Below are 22,185 nucleotides of genomic sequence, written 5' to 3'. Positions count from 1 at the left end.
GAACGATTGTGCCTAATGCTATTGTAGCTCTAAGGAAGAATTTGTCAATTGCGCTTTGGTAAGATAATTTGATAGAATATTTGCATATTTTAAAAGTATTTTGAATTATATAGGGTGTGATCATGAAAAAGAGGGTCAAAAGTTACATTTTGTATATAGAACGTTCTGTATTTGGTTTTAAATTCTACTTCTACAGAAAATTCTAGTTCTTTTTTAATATTAGTAAAACCAACGAAAAATGCTTTCAATGAAAATTCAAACTGTAATATAAAATTCGCCTTTGAAAACTTTCGCCTCGTATTTTTATTGCATTTTGATGCATAAATAATTATTTAATATTATTTGTTGTTATTTCTTACTTATTATCTTTAATTATACTTTGAAAACTAGTGAAGATCGGTGTTGAACATCATTAACGAAAAATTATTGAATAAATTAAAGGACAACACAAAAATATATTGGGTGTTTCATTTAAATAAGCTCAAACATACCAATTACCTTTCATTTTTAAAACACAAAATCAATCATAGTGCTTTTCAATGCCGATTAGGCTTTCGGGACACTAATTTAAAAAAAAACGCTATTACATATTTTGCATTAATATTAATAATGCGTTTGTGTCTAACTAGCTTTGCCAACCGCTGCAAAAGCACGTGTTTCTACAAAGTGGGCATTTCCCTTACTGGAAACATGCTTTAATTAGTGACTCTGCAGTAAACGCTCTGATCATCAAGCGTCGGAGATTTGCATTACGAATCTTATTACATTTACCTTTGCAACCACGAACTAGCTCCAATGGAAAGCTAACAAAACAAAATCGGATCAATGGAACAACTCACGATTGCCAAAAATTGTCTTTGATAAAAGACTATTTTTGTGAAATTCCCGTTTGTGTTAATATCCGATACAAAAAAGTACCCACAATTTACGGCAGACCCTTTTTTGTTCATTTTTTAAATGCTTGCATAATTCACGGACGGTTTAAGTTTATATTTCTGACCGCGTTGTAAACAAAAAATGTCTGTTTTTTACGTCCGTTCTGAAAAGTGGTGTAATTTAACTACGATCATAGCAAATTTGAAAATGCAACAAAACTATTAAGAATGAGAGAGTCGTTTTCGTTTGGTGGACTGATGTCTCTTGCGCTCTTTGGATCAAACGACACCAAACTTTTTAAACAATGTTTGTCCATGCCAAAAATACACAAAGGTTGTCTGTTATGGGTTAATAACCGAACATTAATGTGCTCAATTTAACCTATCCTATGTACTGCATACACGAATGTGGTTGATGTTCAAATTTCCTTTAACGTATGTTTTAAAATCCGTAAGCGCTCCAATAGCACTGCTTCGACATTTTGTGACGTACATAGAGAAAAAATTGTATGAAAATCATTTTCTGTGGGTGTCTTTAATTCACCATTTAAATGAAAAACTGTATTGTATAAAAGAGTATTACAACAGTGATTTGTTTCAGGATTTCTAAAAACCGGCGCTAAAGGAAGCGCGCAGGGGAATTTCGGCCTAATGGATCTTGTAGCAGGTTTACACTGGCTTCGGGAGAACCTTCCAGCTTTCGGTGGCGATCCCGAGAGAGTAACACTGATGGGACACAGCACGGGAGCTGCCCTCGTTAATTTCATAGCTGTCTCGCCGGTCGCTAAAGGCAAGGAAAAACTTTCTATTCAGTTTCGTTTTTTTTAAGCGCAACAAAATGCCAATGCAAAATGCGTTTATTTAAATTCCACTTTAAACACGTATAAATTTATCCTTCGGCTACCGGGCGTTCGTAATTAAAGAGTTCGTTTGTTATAAAATAGGATTTTGAATTTGAATGCTCCGCAATAAGTTCTAGGAGTTCATACCTTAGGTATAAATGCTCTACTTTGCTCAAATTACTGATGAATGCATTGCAATGTTAAGTTCAAATGGTTTTCATAGGGGACTAGATTTTGTTAGGTATAAAATGTATTAGCAGTTGGGACAATAATAAGTTACTTTCATAGTGCAATTACAATACATTAACGTGAAACAAAATTGTTTATCTAAAAACCGTTAAATTTTTTTGGTACTTCAACACTAGTTATTGTTCTCAATTGCTCTTTGATTTAATTTTACATTAAGGTAATACTCCAGCAACTAGTTCTGCACGAACTGACATATCTCTTTCCCAGGACCAATGGGCTTAAGGTCTAGTAATAATTGATAACGACTATGGACACTCCAACTGAAATATATTACCTACAATTATACAGTGATATTCATGTAGAAGTAGACATAGGGATTTCCTGTCTACTTTTACATGATAAAAAGTCTCCTGAAAGACGCCTAATTTTATGCAACCAAAGTAACTACCTACAACAAATAATGAGGATCTGCTTGTCATATTAATTAATTTAAATATTATCGCTTTGACTTCCCTATTCTAATTTCGGTTCTTGTGCGATGTATTCAACTAAAGAAAAAAGTTGATATTTCCAATTGGTATAGTGCCGATAACATATAAAGGAGCTTAAGAGATTTATTTTCCGTGAAGCTAAAGCAACAATATTCAAATTAATAATTAATATGACAGCCAGTTCTTTATTTGTTTTAAGGTATTTTGGTTGCATAAAATTAGGCGTCTTTCAGGAGACTTTTTATCATGTAAAAGTTGACATAGGAAATTCCTATAGGAAATCCCAATCTCTACTTTTACATGAAATCACTGTATATGTATGTACAATTAAAGATATAATTTATTATTTAAATGTCTATACAGTATAGAGGGTGTCCACAATCTTAACCTATCTATTGTACCTGTACTTAAAATTTATTTACATTTAGGCGGCTCTCGCCCTGAGGGCGATAAGTAATACTGGCAATACGCAATATTATCGCTGTTCCTATTCTACATTGAATTAAATTAGAAGTCTCACATTGGAGCAACTAGCAACTGTCCATAAGCAATACGCAACATCATTTTGACATTATTTGTCACCGGAGGAGAAAGTTTCCTGTATTTCATATACCTGCATCCAGTAGGTTTGATCAAAATCCCTGCTTATATTGAATAACTGTAATTACAGCTACCGTTCAACACAAACGGCACATATCATTTCCGAAAATCAAATTACGAGCAGTTACAAAGTACAAACGTTTATTTGACGCCATTCGTTTTGACAGTGGCAACCAGTGGCGGTGTCTCCAGACCCAGCGCCGGCTCAGATTCAAGGATGGAGATACAAAATTTGTTGTAATATTTTTTTAAATTAAATATTCTTAAATTACTCCTAATTTCGACCTCTGGTCAGTTGGCTGGAGGCAGAACGCCGTTCTGTTTACAAGATCTTAATACCACACAAACTTTGTAAATGGGACGAGCCGTCAAATGACACATAATCCGCGAAACATTCGACTGATCCAGGATTTTTGGCGCACTCTGTATTGCACTGCCACCCTTTTGGTTATTTTTTATTTCGATCTCCTTTTAGTTTGTGTCCGTGTTTGTTGTTAGTACAGTGGACTTGGCGTTATTCTCAGTCAGTACTGGTGGCTACTTTTCTATACCCATGGCACTGTTAGTAGCTCCTCTGCTTTATGTTTGACTCCGCCACTTGAATAATTCAATAATTAAGTAGTTGATGTTTCTAGTTCAATTCGTTACTTTAACCGCCTCTCGGTGTAAACCTCTGGTTTCACTTGCATTTTCCTGATGTGAAGTGGTGAATGTGAATTTAGTGTGTATAAGTACCCGGTTGTGGTGGAAAGGGAGAGGGGAGTCTGATACAATGCCCCTTTCTTCTTTGGTTGCTATGGAACTATGGAACCCGCATTTTCAGACTTTTGGTAAGGTCTGTAAACGACACATACTGACCCTTGAATAAATTGGGAAAAAATGCTTTTACTTATGCTATACTTTAGTACTCATCAGATTTTCCTTTTTCCAGGAAATTTGTCCGATAGGTGTTCTCGCACGATTATGGCGATGTGGGCGGGTTCACCATCATGTTGAAACCAACCGTTTCCAACTTATGTCTTTTTTGTGTGACGTACACCGTTGTATTAGTAATAAAGAAATGCTACTCAATTCAAAGCGTATTTTTTTACGGCCCACATAAAAAATTAAGTTGATAATTTCTCCGAAACAAAACGTTATATTAAGAAAGTCTCAACGGAGTCTTGTAGAGTGGCAATGAGAAAATGATTTTTTTATCTGTTCAAATAACATCAGACAAATACAGAAACGAAATCGGCAAATTTCGGTTTTTCTGGCATATTTTCAGAAATAATCGGAATTTTCTGCTTTTTGTTTAAAGCATGATAATAACTCTTTAATTGCGCATAATCTTCACAACATTGTTCGGCATTATTACTATGGCAATGTTAAGGTTTTGACATTTTGAGATAAGAATTTTTTGACCTTTGGATATTGATAATTTTAGGATTTTTGGTGTTTTGCCTTATCCCAAAGTTGTAAAATTTCATTAGGGCAAATACCATGACCTCATTAAAGCAAAATCTCGATACATTTTGAGGACTGTACAGGGTGTAGCACCTAAGATCCCTGGGATCATAACCCCTTTACCATAAAAGATACCGAAAAAAGTCTTAGAGCAAAATTGTACACAATTACAGCCGGCATGTTTCTAAAATATTTTTGATCACCAGGGACGTGCTGTATTCCAGTGGCGTATCAAACTTGCATTTTTTTAATGGAACACCCCAAATTTTATTACTGATTTCAAAAGTACTTATTTTTTTAGGTAACATGTTATACCACTAACTTTAACGATTTCGCTGTTACAACCTTTTTTCGTCAAAATTTGACAGTTTTTCGAAATTTTTTTTGAGAGAAACTAAATCGCGCAGGCGATTAATTTTTGGACTGAGGCACAGGTTAAGACCTCTTCCACAGTCACATAATTTTTTTTATGTACTTTATCGAAAAAATAAAGTTTTTGATTGACCTTCGCTAAATATCATATTTTTTTAAAATTTCAAATAGCACCCCCCTAACAAATTATACTTTTGGGTGGCCAAAACTACAAACTTTCCATTGATATCAACAAAACCACACATTCCATAAGAACATTTCAGAGAAAAACCAAGTCGAAATGCCAATTTGTAAAAAAAAAACGTTCTTTTCCGAACCCAAGTGTGCCATGATAAAACAAAAGACGTTCAATTCTTACAATTAACAGTACAGTGTCGGCAGTGTATGATTGTTTTTTAATCAGCGTTGAGAAAATTTTCCAAACACAAGTAGCTATTATTTATTTATTTTTTAATTAATTTATTTTTTTGTTTATTTATTTATTTATTTTCCCCCTCTTGTTCTGGGCCCCCAATAGGCTTTCGCACTAGCATAATGCTTTTCAGAGGTGCCCCTTACAGAAGGTCTTAAGTTGTTCTATACTGCTCCGGTATTTACCTTAGGAATTAGGAAAACTGCAGGAAAACCTAATTCGGAGTAGTCAGCAGAATGCTCGAAACTGAAGCCACTTCCTCATCTCTGCCATGGATGAAAAATTCATACCTCACCCCAGGTTCCAACACCCGACCTCCGACTATGTAGCCCAACTCTTTACCACTCAGCTACACAATCGATTTCCAGATTTCTGATGTTTGATATTTGCGTCCTTTTGTCGAGGCTTTTTAAATGGTGTTGCGGTATTCCTGAATTACAAAACCTTTCAGACTTTTGGTAAATTTAGAGGTTTTTCATCTTAAAATTTTGGTATCGTACACTTTGAAATCTTAACATTTTTGGCGTCTATGGTATTGGAGTTTCTGGATTTTGAAGTGTTGGAATTTCTGGGTTTTTAAATTTGCTGATTTTGGAAATTCGAAATATAAGGTTTGATATTTTGGGATGGATTTAGATTGTAGAGTATGAAATCCTAATGTTGTGAAGTGCTGAGATTCTAACATCTCTGAGATTTAGCATTTGTGGTTTTGAGGTAGTGCTTAAGAGAGCAGATCAAAGATTCTTCTTTATAACCACGGATTGAATCGCTCTAAGACAACGTACTCTATTAAAAAATAAAAGTATTAATGATTCCATTCTTTTACTACTACTAGTGACATAATTTGCAAAAGGATAAACAGCGGAGTATGAGAATTTCAATATTGCGAAAAGTTAGACAAAGCAGTACAAATTCCTAAGATCGTAGTGGATGCTGTGCTAACAATGCGTATACTGTACTCGTAAATCGTTCACCGCCCTCGGTTAATTAGGGCAATTGTAGTTTCGGTCAGAATTGTTTATGTAGTTTCTCAGTTTGAAGTTTTGACAATTTTTGAACGGTTTTTAGTGCCTAGTACACATGTAACGTAATACCTATACCAGGACCTATACCAACAAACCGAAATGATGCTTGAGGAAGTTAATTTAAATTCTTTGTCGCTGCGTTACCGAAACCTTTGGACGATATTAACATTCATCCCTCAAACTCTTTAAAAAAATTTAATATCTAAAATATTCAAGTTATTCATTTTAGGCGCTGGAGGACAAAAATATTTCCACTTGGTGTTATAAATTCTCTTGTTCGCGTTTATTAATTTAATATTTAACGCATTTAAATTTTCGTGACGACACAGAATTAAATCCACTCTAAGTGTTAACAGAATTATAAGTTTGCAGTAGGGTTAAGTTGAACATTGTTACGTTGAGGTATACATTTTTGATTGTTTCTCGCATTTGTAATTTTACATTTTTTATTGCAAACCTTAGATCCTTTCAGAAGCTCGTTAATTAGAATTTAGATCTAAGTTCTGTTCTGTAAGAGAATAATTAGTACAGTTTTGTTTACGTTCATAAGTGTTTAACTTCGTATAAGTATGCCTCCTCAAAAGAATGTGGAGGTGGTCAACGATTACGCGTTATTACAAAAAGGCGAGAACAAAAGAAACGGATATTCTGACCTTTGACGGTATACGGATACGGATTTCTTTGAGAAAAAAGGGGCACTGCAAATTACTATAAGAGAAAACGATTAAGGGGCCCTTTTCTAAATTCAATAAGATGTGGATGTGGCATACAGAGGAAAGAAATCAACAGGAGAGTGGGGTACGTGATATTTTTGTCTGTGATATTTGATGAACATTAAAAATCTTTCGGAGATTTATTTTAGTTCCAGGATCAATGCTATTGAATATGAGCCAGATTAAATGTCTGGTTCCCGAATGAGGGCTGAGTGACAAAAAATTCAACTAGTGAAAATCGCATGCGCCTCTTCGTATTTTGTTGTAATTGTTTTATAATAATTTGAACTAAATTATTTAAATTAATAAATGTTCACTGGATCTGGGGCTATATTAACGATAAACTAACATTAAAACGGTTTTTAAGTATATTGATTCATAACAGATAATTATTATTGATCACAAACACTTAATTTATAACACGAAGGCAGATTTCAATATTTATCACTTCGATATCAATATTAAGACTGAAACTAAACAATTTAATTTGCTTAGGTATATAACAAAGAAAAAGCTTCTGAATACATTTCGAATGAAAAGATTTCGGCTTTCATTTCTTATCGTCATGGCGTCGATTTCAAGGCCAGTTTGTTAAAATTATATTACCTGGTATTTCGAACAGTTTCTTCTAGATATTAGACCTTCTTGGTTTTTGTGCTGCTGGCGTCGACAGATTTCTAAAAACGACCAGCAGTCTTTGGCACTAGGAACCTCTGCAAGTTGATTTTGAAGATGTAGTTGGTGCTTGGATAATCCTGCTTGCTCTTATTCTTATAAAATCAAGTCATTGGAGAAATTCAAACTGTCAGTATTCCAAATTTCTTATAGGGCTACTGCTAAAAACCTCAGCAGCAAACAAAGTTTAGTCCAAACACAAATATTAGGCCCGGTTATGATCCTACCCTCGAAACTGGTTAAAAATATTTTTTAATGGTTTCGCACTCGTAACAGCGGCGCTCGAAGCACAACTCGTTTGCCAAATTTGACTATTTGATTGTTTGATTCTATCGGGATTTCTTAGCGAAAATTAAAATATTGAGTTCCGATTTTGACTTCTCGCAACCAAGGGCCAAATCCTTTAAAAATGTGTAGTTACTCCGCGGACTTCCATGTGAATCCCTGAAAAATCTTCCGGGATGATCCCCCGATTCTCACTTCGTCATTAATTAACGCCTACAAAAAATGTCGAATTGGACATGTTTAATATTGTTAATTTGTTCGTTTTAATCGGCCTTACTTATCAAATTGGAGTCAGGGTGATAAATCATTCGCCAGTCGTTTCCAAATATGCTAATTTTGCAACTTCCACGATATTGAGTGCTATCAAAATGAGTCTGCAAATGCACCTACAAAAAAGAAGAAATGCGATACAAATTCAAGGTACCGAGTTCCAAAAGCAATCAAGAAACAAAACATCATAGAAAAAAAAGCCTGGTAATCGACCTCTCTCACCACAGATGTCTTTTATTACTGACATCTTGAGAACCGAAGGTCGCATTAGGTTCAATGAATGCCGTGCCAATTAATTACATTAATATTGATATGGTACTGGCTATGCCCAATTTGAATTTCATGCAATTCGAGATGATAAAAATTATCCTCCTGTGAGATCGAAGGGATCGAAGTTCATTGTTGTGTGGCAGATTAGTATTGTATTAGCCAGTTTTGACTCCACCATCAGTAAAGTCTTGTCGGTGGCTATCACATTCCCTTTGCCGGTACCCACTTCCGACGCGATGTTCCGTTAAGTAACCTCTATAGTCTATACACTAAAATATAGTGTGATTTTACAGAAAGTATATACTGCAATAATTACTCATTTTGTGCAAATTGTACATGCGTTTGTATTTGCGTATTTGCATTGAAATAAATTCTTATTCCGCTTTCTGAATTGTTATCTAGATGTATATCCCAAAATTTCCACTTGTAACGCTACCTGTGCAAATAATCAAAGATTGGGGTAAGATGCATACATATGATTTACATAGTGAGTAGAGTGCATCGCACCCTAACATTTATCAGACAGTGGGGTGTTGGATTCCTTGTAAGTGCAAATATTCTCAACATTGTCACACTGACATATTTTTTATTTCTTTGCGAATGGAAGATCGTGCCGTTCGTGTTTAGGTGCACTTAAAGGTCTCGTCGACTTGCCGACAACGATGATAGTACGATAACAGCGCAGAACATTTGGGAATTACGACGAATATAAAGGAACCGAAGGGCGTGGGCGAGGCACAAAACGTATTCGAAGCTAAAATCTGAATTGATTTCACTGAATCCTTCGATGTAAAAGCAAGATAAATGGATTTTTGCTAAACCGAAAGCCGCGCTTATTTTAATTCTTGAACTCAGAGCATATCTATCCGAAATCTAACAAAGCGTCATGCTTTAGTTTTGCATTAACAATAAGATTACAATAAACCGCCAGAGGAATATTAATTAATTCATTAATTAAATCCAAAGCTACTGCCAAATTGTCTCAGAAATGTAGATTAAATTCAATTCGAATGGTTTACTCACATAACTTATTTTGTTTCTTTGATCATTCGGCGTTGGTAATATTTCTCCCTTAATTAACGGTTTTTAATTACAGGAAGTGGGGTTGGGTAAATAATGGCGTGGAAAATAATTTAGAAAATTTCTTTAAAATATCCATTCATTTCCACGTCCGAATTCGGGCGGTAAAGGATATCCATAAAGGGATCTTCGGAAATGGGCATATTTTAATTATAAACCACCTGAGGTCCAATTTTCGAGCAAAGTACATGGAAATGAATACTCGGAAACGTTGCAGTTTTGACAATATTTCATTTTAATAATCTCTTGACGATTGCAGGAGGTTATTGGATTCGCACTGTAACCTTACGGATTATATCCCCCTGGCGATGAGACTGTCAAATATTGTTGCGTCCTCAATCAGAAAATCACATTCCCTTGCCTGTACCTTTCAAATTATCGGACATAATTTTGTTGCTGTTGTCGTTCACAACAATGATTTATTATATCCTCGTATGTTTCATTGAATTCTGATTGTATGGGTTTCTGTTTCTAACGGTTTTCTCCAATTCAAATGACTTACATTTATCCAGGAGTTCTCCCCATCTCTCTTTTTAAAAGGTAGCTGAATTTCAGGATGGTGGAACGTCTTCTGCAATAATATCGCACCTTTCGTATCGCCTGGCAAATTTAACTGTTCGTTGAAAATTCATTTTGAGGGGTAGTTGATTATCTCGAATCAGGAGCTGGACTTCAGGTTTCTAGAACTTTAATAATTACTTGACCAAGGTTCCGCAGTATGGAAATTCCAAAAAATTACCTTTATAACTTAAGGCTTAAAATCAGCAAAAGCGCGAATTAATTGTACTTTTTCACCGGTTGCCGTTTTACCTATTAAACTTTAAACCTACCCCGTATACACAAGAGATATGCGCAGTTTTGATTAATAAACTTGTTTTCTTTATCGTACAACCGCTCCAAATATAGAAGCTATGAGCGTTCTGCACCTTGCACAATTTGTTTAAACGCGAGCTCACTAATCCCATAACGCAATGTTCGCTCACGTAAATACGCCACTTTATATTATTAACTTGCGATTGATTTAAATGCACGCACGATAACAATTTCGTCGAAATGGTGGCACAGCTTTGCCCAAATTCGGTATGTATAGGGTTTTCGCTATAAAAAGCGTTGCATGATTTGGTGACATCAACAATACACGGCATTGCCAAATATTTCTAAGGTATGCTGATATATTAATTTTTTATTAAGGAAACGCTTTTAGGTTATGTTTCTACCATCCAGATTCCAGAGGAACTAGAAAATTCAGAGATCATTTTTTGGGCTCTCTGTGTGAAACCAACCTACTGTTCATCAGTAAAACCCATTCCTACTGTGCTGTGACGGGTTCAACGAAAGTGCAGTCCACTAAGTGTAGTACTATTAGCATTTTGTTTATAACGTATCGCTGCCGTTGTGAGCAGAAAGATGAGGAATGTGGGCATTGCGGCATTATGTAAATGTTTCGGAAGTTATAAACCATTGCATAGGCCATCAGCAAATAAATATCAAGTTAATGCTTGCTTGAAATCTTGACTGATTTTACGTTATTTGACCAACTCTTGCTGTAGTGGAATTTGAGACTAGTAAGTTCAACCGAGACAAAAACACAAGAAATTTTATTGAACTATATAAAATGATAATCAACATAAACTGATATGATCGTAAAAAGGCGAAAGATACTTTTCAGATTACGTAACATTCCATTTTGTTAACATAAAAGAAAATAAATTTTAATACACAGTTCTCGTGACTTAGGTAATTGCAGTTTTATTTATTGTCCAGTTAATCGTCATCACTCAACTATCATTTTCACCCAGTTTATAATAATTGGGACCATTTCTGCAATATCCAATTGTTTTTCACGTTCATACCATTCCTTTATTAACTTTTCGGTGTGATTAATTGAATTTTTCCACATTTCTGAGGTTACAATCGCAAGTGCAAGTTTATTGTGTAACCAATCTTGAAAATCTGCTTTTCTCCACGAGTTGTTCGGATTTTGTGTCAATAAGGTGCTGTGGTAAAAAGCATTGTCTATTACGATAACACTTGGTTCTTCTAAATTTACTAATAATTGTTTTTCAAACCAATGTAAAAAGTTTTCACGGTTCATTTCTCCGTGGTAATCGCCAGTACTTTTAGATGCAAATACAAGATCTGCGATATCAAAGCTTCGTTTTGTTTAAAAGCTTGGGAAATTCTGCTGACCGTAGAAATGTTTAAATGTAATGCTGCCGCAACGCGCTGAAGGTAATCACAATTAGTAGAAGTAATTGAAACCATTCTTACCTCTCGAACTGAACCTAATGGTAATAAGGAACCCCCATTATCTCGTTCCAGAGTCAAGGAGTTCCTTTACTGGTCAAATGTTTCGGCATTGTGGCGAGTACAAATGCAAATAACGGTAGAATGTACACAAACAGCAATTTTGTTCTGAGCAGAACACATTTTCTTGCACTAAGAGTGAAGATGAATAATAACAACAACCACAAGAATAACCGAAAACTTTCACACGCAAAAACCGAACAAAAGTGTCAAATGTCAACAAATATTACAAATAACGTTTGACAACATTGTAAAAAAAATTCCGAATCTGCCAACTTATTCTCCCAAAAAAAAAAAAAAAATGAATATAAATTCGCCAAATCTTGATTTAAATTGGCATGCCATTTTCTTCTGTTGATGACGTGCAACGCTATTTATAGCGAAAACCGTATAACTTCAAATTTTGCAATAAAATATTACGCGATTACCATTACGTTTGAACGCGGTTGCGTAGGACGAAAGCACCAACCTTCCATTAATACAAGAAACTCTCCGAGACCTGTGAGCGGTCAGATTTTCTACCCTGGATTTTAAATCAGGCTACTGGCAGAGTCCAAAAATCTCACCGCCTATTCCACCCCCAACGGAGCTACCAATTTAAAATAATGCCCTTCGGACTCAAACATTCACTGGTAATTCGCCTTCCGAAGATCGTATGCGGTTCTACGTATCTTGTGAAATCTTCCTCATACTGTCATTCTATTCCACAAATTGTTGGTGTCTGACCTGTTTTGGACATTACGATACTTCATAAAGCGTAAACCGTTTATAACAAATGTTTTAGTCCAATTCCACAGTTACCTTAATACTCATGGTATGTAATTGTATGGCGCTCATTTATCGATGAGTCCCCCTAATTTCAAATACGATTTAATCCATTAAGCTACTTTAGTGTTTTAAATCGACTTTATTTTCTTAATTACCTAAATGAAACCGCTGCTCATTGTATCCTTTAATTGGCTACTGGAAGACGAAATTTCAAAGGACTTACGTTTCGAACAAGGTTTTTGTTTATAACAAACTTTTTGCCACAACTTCTAAAGTATGTCAGTAGAATTAGTCAAAGCTCCCAGCACAGCTTTGAGAGCTTTGAAAGCGCCAAAGTTACCTACGCTTTTTGCGTTCATTCCGATTTCGCTCACATATCATTATTAAGTCTATTCTGGGGAAGCGCTACCTACTTTCCACATCGATTTGGGCAACTTTCGCAGAAAGGCACTAAAAAAATGCTTTCGTAGGTTTACTAATGCAAATTAAGATACAGAATTTGAATTGCGAGTTCATAATGTATAATTTCTGAATTACGTGGCCTCATTAAAGCGAGAAGTTCATGAGAACGTAAACTTTGTTTTTATTAGACACCACAAAAACGACAATGACTTTTTTAACGAATAAAACTTCACGACATGATCATATGTCCGCGTAGTCATATTTTGCCTTTTATACCAAATGGGTTACTGTGTAAAATTCACCTGGTATGACACACACAACTACAAAATGTTAAAATTTCGGGGGTTACTACTTATGCCGAAACTATGGTATGATCAAAACCCATTAACTTTTAACACACTGTTAATTTTATACAAAAATATTATGCATGATATTTACCAAACGTGCAAAAGGAGTAGGTAACTGCCATAACACGATAGAAATTAGTAACATGTGGCAGAAAAGCCTTTCAGGGCTGGTGCTCATCAAAAACCACAAACACAACTCGTTGTGAGTGGTAATTATCTTCTTCCCCTGCAGTCAATTTTCTTCATTTGATGTGAAAATGGACCTGTTTTTTGAGTTTCAATTTTTAAAGCCTCGAATTGTGTTCCTACGCTTTTGAGGATTCTATATGCACGTTGGTAATATCCACTCTTTGATGGTGTTTCGTACACCTCGTTTGAGGTAAATGAACTTGTATCAATTTACACTTGTATTTGGGTGGCTGAGTTAAATTTGTGACAAGTACTTTTTATTAATACATTTGATGACTATTACAAGTGCTCTTGAGGTAGAGACGGGTTTACGACTCGCAATAAAATTTGTTAGGTTTGGATTTCAAAGTTAAATTGTAGTTACCGTCAGATGTGGCCCAAGATTCTATTTCATTGACTTTGAGTTTTATATTTCCGTGGAATAAAATTTTACGTGTTTGCGATTCTAAAAAGTAAAAATGTAATACTGAAGGTATCCTTGAACTGAAATATAAGACTATACACTACAATATATGTTTGAAAAAGAACGCCGACAATAAATAATCCGTGGCCTACTTCAAGATGAAGTAAACAGAAAAATGCGTATGTAAATTTCCCTTATTTTATTACATCACATTTTCTGGTTCACGTTTTTTCGCCGCTCAGACAACAATACGGACTCGTATAAACTATATCCATCATATGCTTTGTGGCGCGTTATATTACGCTAAACTTAACTTGGACGATAAAAATTGACTAAACATTGTCTTGTGAGGCAGACAATTTGAATTTCTTGTTAAGAGTGTTTTTTTACTCTAATATTGTTTACTAAAAAGTTAGTATAATTTTACAGCAAACTTCTGTAATAAACTTCTAAGGACTTTAGTATCCGAGCAGAGCTTTAAAATGAATAGTTTTAGTGAGAGAAATAAAATTAATAGTTTTTCTTTAAATGCACAATTAAAATCTGAGCAATTCTATAGGGTGACTTAACTTTGATGGCAAGAAGTACGGGTAGCATAAGTATATATAAACAACGACATAAATTCTGTCCTTTGTGTTTCTTGGGAGCCATTGTTAAGTATATGGAAAAGTAATATGATCTGTTCATTTATTTTAAGCTACTATAAATCCCAATTGTTGCAGAATAAAGTTAGTACAAGTTATTTGATAATAAAAGGTGAATTTCAAAGGGCAGCACAGCGGCTCGGAAAGAATTGTTTAAAAGGTGGCATTAAATTTACTAGTAACTGGCTTCACCACAATCGGCGCTACAGTGGCAATAAATTGTAACGGGCGTTCAATAATTCGGTAGTGATTGGTTGTGGTTTTCTCCTTCCAGCACGAACGTAGAAGGTTGAGTCAATTGTCATAATATAACAAGTAGGCATTTATTCTCTCTCTATTTCTTAGTTATACTGTGATTTCAACAAAAAATATTACAGTGCTTGATAATTGCTGCCAAATATTAACACTTTACGACCGTAAATGAATACATTTTATTGCAAAAGATGTTGAACGTATCTACCTCCTACTTTAATACACTCAATACTCGTTTTCTAATATAATTCAACACATTTCGAAGTATTTGAGGTTAGTTATTTATCTAAAAAAAAGCATTTAAATCGTTGACTGGTGTGGGAAATATCAAATTTTTGAGATGTGGTTATAAAAAAAGGTACAACTTAAATTTTAGTATCTATGAGGGATAGTGCTTTTGATGCTGTGAGTACAACAACAGGCCCGCGTAAATATTTTTTTCTTTTAATATTGTAAGAAATTGGACTATTTATTTAGAAATTGTGCTGCAAAATTGACTGTTCATTGTTATCGATGTGGACAAGATGCCATCACAATATAGAAATGTCCTAACTGTCATCATAGTTCGGGAAACGAATCAAGCAAGGCCTAACCGGTCGAATAGCTGCCACCTTTGAGTTCATTGACGCGACAACACTTCACAAGCGTTAACGCCCGATCGTCCAAAGGTTCAGGGTCATCGTCCGTAATTATTAGTTCCAAAGAAGAGTGAAACTTACCAGTTCCATGTAGACTACAAATTAAACGTCGTACAAAAAAAAGCCTATCTGATTCTGTATGTCCGTGACCCAAAGTTGTTTACGAGACTGAATCCTTTAGATATTCTGTCAGCTTATTGGGAAGTGCCTGATAACCTTCTCACTCCAGCTTGAACTTTTTTGTTTATATTTTTGAAATAGCTGTTTTATCTTGCTTATGATTTGGTACATTGTTCTTTGTAGTGTAAGGCACCTATTCATTTCAAAAATAGCCGAAAATAGTTTAAGGAGTTTCAGATTTAATTCAAAATTTGCAGTGACGCGGTGACTGGGTGAGAACTCACCCCACGTGGTATTAGGTGCGATGTATACCTACCGAATACTGTTTGGTCAAGTTTTTAAGTATCTTTTGCTATGATTTCCTTCTTTAGGTAACCAAATGTTACATTACTTTATTTTCGAAATTTCCGAGTCCGGTATAATTAGTTGAAAAATTCAGGAATTTGTGAATACTAGTTTTATGTTTTGTTTTGTAAGGCCATATTGGCAGACTTGTGCTGTATTAACTTTTACAAATGTCCCTTAACCTCGCAGTTTTATAGGATTACAGGCGTGATAGAATAGACGATTATCCCTTCAGTGTGCGTCGTTAAACTGAAATGGGAGATTATCACTATTTTTTGCATGTTATAAGAGATAAACTTTATTTAGATGTAAACTTTAGCCAGATTGTGGTCCTAAGTCGAAATTCGGAAGGCACTTCGATCAGACCCAATGTCGCAGGTAATCGACATCTTTCTCTACGTTGATCAGCATAATATACAAGTAAACGAATTGTTAATCGCGACGATTGGACGATTTGTGTGGAAGATTAAATAGATTTGCATGTGTGTATGTTGTATTGATCTGATTACCAATGATATCATTTATTGAAATCACTAATCCTTATTAATTCAAATTTTATCACGTATTACTAATCTTTATCTGTGTAAATATTAAAATTCAATTCTAGCCACCTTTTAAAAGTACTATAGTGTACCTACATAAGTTATTGCATAGTGAATATTCCTGCAAGGTGATCTTCTTTATATCCACATTTTTAACCGGGCTGTTTGTGACAGTGGCTCATACAAAAGGGGTTAAGAATAGGAAAAAATCAATTTCTTCTTTTTTTCACTGAAGTAGCATTAATAAGATAAAAAAAATTATAACCAATAATTTGGAGAAATATTAACACCATTTAATTTGCCAAATTTTCAGAAATTTTAATATTCAAGTATATCTGTAGAGATTATGTAACTTAAACCTTAGTTTGCCTTTGAAATCAATTTTTTTACTCCTCTTGGAAAAAGAATTATAAATTTTATAAAAATTCCAATAAATTATGTTAAACTGAATATATTTATTATAATTAAACAAGGGAATCAAACAATCAGCTCATAAGAACAAAAGCCGAAACCCTAACTAAACTCAAAAAATATCTCTACTGGCCAGATAATCAAATTTATTCTAGTAAACAATGTAACTCTAAACAAATCCAAATCATGAATTAAACGTTCATTAAGACGCACGAAGGTATAAGCAGTTCAGTTTCTGTCACTGATAATTCGCATAAGCCGGTAATAATAAACATATTCGACGTTATTCGACGTTGATTATATCCGTTTCGGATTTCAAATACCGGTTGTCGATGTCTACAAATTTAGTTCGTGGGCCGAAGTACCGCGCTGCTGCTCAGTTGCTCACCCTTTCTTAATAGATTTCACGTAGGGTTAGTTGAATGTATGATTCTAAAGAGTCTATCAACACCAAAACGTCCCCAAATAATCCCAGGCCTTATTTATAAACAAACGCAATCATTTGAAAACAAACCGCAAGCAAAATAAAAACAGCACGCTGTCAATTTCATAACAAAGCCCTCCTCCTTTGGACGATCATAAATAAATGGAAATTTTTTGAATTATGGTGAAATTCGGTTTTTAGTATTAATATTTACACTCTCAATTTTGAGGTAATTTAAATTCATGACCAGTATTTAAATCGTGATAAAAACGGTTTCATTGCGCATCTTTTCTATAATTTGACAATAGTCGTATCTTCTGTGGTTTCGGAGAGCCCCGTGATAGACTTCCTTATTCTGGACAGAGGGTTTATTGCTGTATGTAATGGTATGCGGTCAAAATTACCATTATTTTCTTCTTTCTCTTAAAATTCCTTTCAGGGCATGACTGGATTCCTACACAAATGAAAATGTTAACATTGACAAAACTTTGAAAATTACGAAGGCCTTAATCAAAACGCGTAAATTTCATTGAAATTACTACTCAAATTTTGATTTGAAATTAAATCGGATTAAAAAAAATTTGTAAAATCAAACAGAGCAAATTAAACTTTACCTGCATCCAAAATCGGGATTCAAATATAAAAAGAAATTACAAGAATTTATTGTAAGATACATCATGATAAAAAATCAAATACAACAACTAGTAAGAAAAAGTCAAAGCCAACATTGCAATTTTGAACACACCCAACCCGTTTACAAAACGGACAAATTAAAAAAACGAACAGTTCCGGAGATCTCAAGAAAAATAAGTACTCACAGATTAATCAAATTAATATCTAAGTTATCTGGTCCGGACAGTGCTAATACGATGAACGACAAAACAAACACTTTACTCCAGCGTTTCTCAACCAATTTTCATTCCAAACTCTCATCGCAAAAAAGCCAGAGAAAATATTAATATCAAAACGGGTTTTCGCAGAAAACAACGGAGCTACTACTATAATCGTTAAGTTAGCAAATGTAATACTTCCAATTCAATTGTATCGAAAACCATCAAACGTTAATCAAGGAGTAGTCGAAATAAAAAAAAACTACCTTTTGAAACAGGTCTGAACGGCCTTGTTGAGCTCAAGAAGGACGCTTTCTGCCAATCTGTAACAGACAACAGCACAAACAAACAAACAAAATGGGTAGTGAATAGCGTGGCACTTAAAATATTGTGTAAGCAATGCTAACGTCTGACACGGAGGCAATCGGATATACTCAACTGTAATTAATACTCAATAAAAATTCGAATAACTTTACACTAGCAAAGGAAACATTTTGGTCAACCACGGATTATTCTTACAGTCGTCGGGGTATAAAAACATAAGCTTGGCGTTAAATTAAATTAAATTTCTATTGGTTCAATCAATTCAAAACGTAACGAAGATAATATCAGCCAATTCTTCGGAGTAACACAGCGTATAATTCAAACTTATAGATATCGGGTTCGAAAAGAGTCTCGGTAACTTCAAAAACTTTTGTGTGCAAATGAATTCTTGGTGTCACGCAAAAGCAATCGTAGGTAATGTAATGTAATGCTCTCCAAACGGTTCGTTAATACTTTCGATTACAATTCCGGAACAACTATCGAAGTGTGGGTCAACAAACATCGTGTTAAGGTAGGTCACAGGTTGGTAGAATTGAAGTAGAATTTTTCTAGCCGGTAATGTAGAAACTCATCTATGGCGTGCTTGACTTGATAAGATGGCGGTGGACCTCCTCAAATGAATTCTCTTGAGCAATATTGAGAAAATCTAAAATTACTGGGTTTCCACTCAGGAATATCGATATTGAAAGCACAATCCGGTAGGTAATGCTGGGACGCTATATGTATATAGCATAATCTGCTACTAAATGGTATATTCTATGTTCCTGTGAAATTGGTTGCAAAAAATGGGCGCCTAGAAAATAAACTTGTTGCTCCATTCAATTATTGTACCAAAAGTACATTACATTGTACTTTCCCTGGAAAATTTGATACCGAAAATACTTCATATTAATTAATTAATTAATTCACCATAAAGAACGGGCACATTTGAAACGAGTTTCAACACATTGCGAGGTACAAATAATTTGGAAGAAGTTGCATTGATCATTTAGAGAGTAGGTACAATGGATAGGAATTTGGGAGCATTGAATTCGGAAAAAAGTTGGTTATTATTTTGTTTGGAGATTTATTTAAAATCTTTCGGTTGGTTTCGTGAAGGTATTATTGATTAAACTGCAATAATTATCTGAACTACTGTGATTTAATTTTTGTGGGGTATTGCGTTTGAGATTCTTTTTTTTCTTCGTTGATCATTACTTTGTGATTGTTTTATACATGGCGATAACAATGCCGCGCAATTATGTATTAATTAAGACCACTCAAACGAGAACGTTCACTTCTACAAATACAAACACAGGGGCATTCGCCAAAATTTAACGCTTCCCGTTCGTCAGTTGCAGATTACACACGTTCAATGAAATTGTATCGTACGGTTCGACAGCTTTATTTAAAATCAAATCGTATTCAGCAATCTGTAAATATTTCGCGCAATTTGAAACATTTCCATCTGCTGTAATTCCGGCAAAATGTTAAAATCGTCGCGGGGAACAAACGAAATCAAACGAGACTCAAACAAACAAAGGAATCGATATTATTGCAATTAACTTGTTTTCAATTAAAAGGATCGAAAGGAAGTAGGGCGGTGTGGAGAAGAATCGCGCGATGAAATCCAATTTTAAAATACTGTTGATGGTATCTTGTTGAATCTCCCTTTTCTTTCAATTTAAAAATCGAAAAGGTAATTCAGCGGTTTAAGCTTGAAAATGAACTACAAATTGGGCGTCAAATTGATCTCCCTTTGTTCGTTCGCCTGCGTTCTTACAGCATCCGACGTTTGTGCTGTTGCGGAACCGAACAAGTCTATTTGGCATACAGGTATACTCTAAATCGTCTGACAGGCACAATGGATTCTTTTAACAACTCTGGACCTGTCAAAAATTTTGGTATTCTTTCTGAATATGTTTTCACTACATATACCAGACACACCAGCCCGACTTTTTACGTTCTCCAAGCTCATCTTGCAGGCATCGAAGAAAGTTTATAACGTTTTATTCCTTCTCCTTGATTAGATGTATGTTGTGTTGCCTACGGGTTTGTTATTCATTGTACCGCTTTTATACAAGAAACAATATAATATTATTATTTTAAAATCAGAGCGGTTATTTCTAACTCGATAAGCTGAAAACTTCTTACCAATTTTGCTTAAAATTGAGAGAATAATTAAAATATCGAATGGTGTTCCATTTAAAATGCAATTTTGGTGTGCCACCCTATATAATTAAAATTATTTCTGCCGAGAACCCTAAAACCTTTTTCAATACCTTGTACATTTTCCCCAAACTTTTCAAGGTTTTATCTGCATAAAGTAAGCAACGAACAAAATCTATCCGAGTTGCGTGGCCATAAAATTGTAAAATTTTACGAATACAGCTCTCTAGAGGCGTCGAGCAAATTGTCGGTAGGATTTCTCGTAACAGCGAGGACAATTATGTTACTTGTAAATAGATTGACTATTAATGAAATGTAGCACTACAGATCTTATCAAACTAAGTGTTCCAGATTCATTTCTCAAATCCTTAAAATAAGGCCATTTGATGCAAATTGTTTCTGCTCTCGCAATTATAGAATGACTGAAAACTAATTTAAGTTTATTGATGTGCTCAAAATACAATTTAGTTTTACTATCTTTATTTATAATTGCGAGACGGCTGTGAGGACAATACCCTCAATCCATATGTTTTAATCCCTCAAAGCTGGATTGATTTCAATCCAAAGCTGAATGGGTCTTGTTTCTGTCTGTCAGGGCGAACTGACGCATTCAATTGAACTGTCCATACAGCAGTTTTAAAGAGTTGTCGCCATCCATCTTCCTTGCAACCTTTACAGCTATCGAAAGCTGTTGTACCTACTCGATGGAAGGGAATATGCCGACTGCTGGCCCCCTTCCACTTTAAATATTCGAAATTCTCTGCTTTGTGTTAAGGTGTGATGTTGGGAGATACCCAAATTTATACGAAAAGTCAGCCACTTTGACAAACTTTCTCAAGTGTGACATCTGGAGAGATTCTTCCTTATTTTTATCATATTTTAAAGTTACTTGTTTATTGTAATACTTTCCAAGTATGCCTTAATGCGTGTGAAAAGTTACGGAAGAATGGTTTAGAGACAGCAAATGCAATTCGTTTTAAGTACGCTAAGGTTTGGAGGAAATCTGCTTATCGCGAAATCGTAAACAGAGTTTAATTAGAATCTTCTCGTTAAATCGCATTTAGACCTACTCGAGTTAACAAAAACGGTATTTACAGTTAACAGTTACTCTGTATACCTACTTATACAGGTATATGCATCGTATTGTCTTAAAAAATGAGAGCACTGCAGTTCTAGTGCAAAAGCTTAACATAAAAATGATCCGAGTCCTCGTGTGAGCATTTATGTGTGGCAGATCAGTATTATATTAACCACTTTTGACTCCACCATCAATAAGACATTGTCAGGGGCTACCACATTCTCTTTGTCGGTACCCACTTCCGACGTCCCGTTCACTCGCAAATCGGGTTTGAAGTTTGACTCCTCCATGAGTAAGTTCTTGTAGGGTGCTACCACATCCCTTTTTCGGTACCGAGTTCCGACGATCCGTTCACCCGCAGTTCTCATTTTAGTGGACTTCGCTAACACCCACCACAAAATAGTACTCAATTTTTGGGTACCTGAAACAGCTCGGGTTATTAGCAACACGAGAAAAAGAGACTTTCTA

At 34.9% G+C, this 22,185-nt stretch overlaps 1 protein-coding gene across 1 annotated transcript in view; it reads left to right on the top strand.

The window, feature by feature from the left end:
- Window positions 1-1,474: 1,474 nt before the first annotated feature.
- Window positions 1,475-22,185, top strand: part of LOC116172628 (neuroligin-1) — an 83,326-nt gene continuing 62,615 nt past the window's right edge. The window contains exon 1 of the mRNA XM_031489865.1: window positions 1,475-1,665. Within this exon, the coding sequence (XP_031345725.1) occupies window positions 1,527-1,665 (139 nt within the window). The 5' untranslated portion in view covers window positions 1,475-1,526. The remainder of the gene's footprint in view (window positions 1,666-22,185) is intronic.

This window comes from Photinus pyralis, unplaced genomic scaffold (assembly GCF_008802855.1).
Source record: "Photinus pyralis isolate 1611_PpyrPB1 unplaced genomic scaffold, Ppyr1.3 Ppyr1.4_LG5, whole genome shotgun sequence".
Taxonomy (NCBI): domain Eukaryota; kingdom Metazoa; phylum Arthropoda; class Insecta; order Coleoptera; family Lampyridae; genus Photinus; species Photinus pyralis.
The sequence above is the reverse complement of the archived record's forward strand: the minus strand, read 5'-3'. Positions and strand labels throughout refer to the sequence as shown.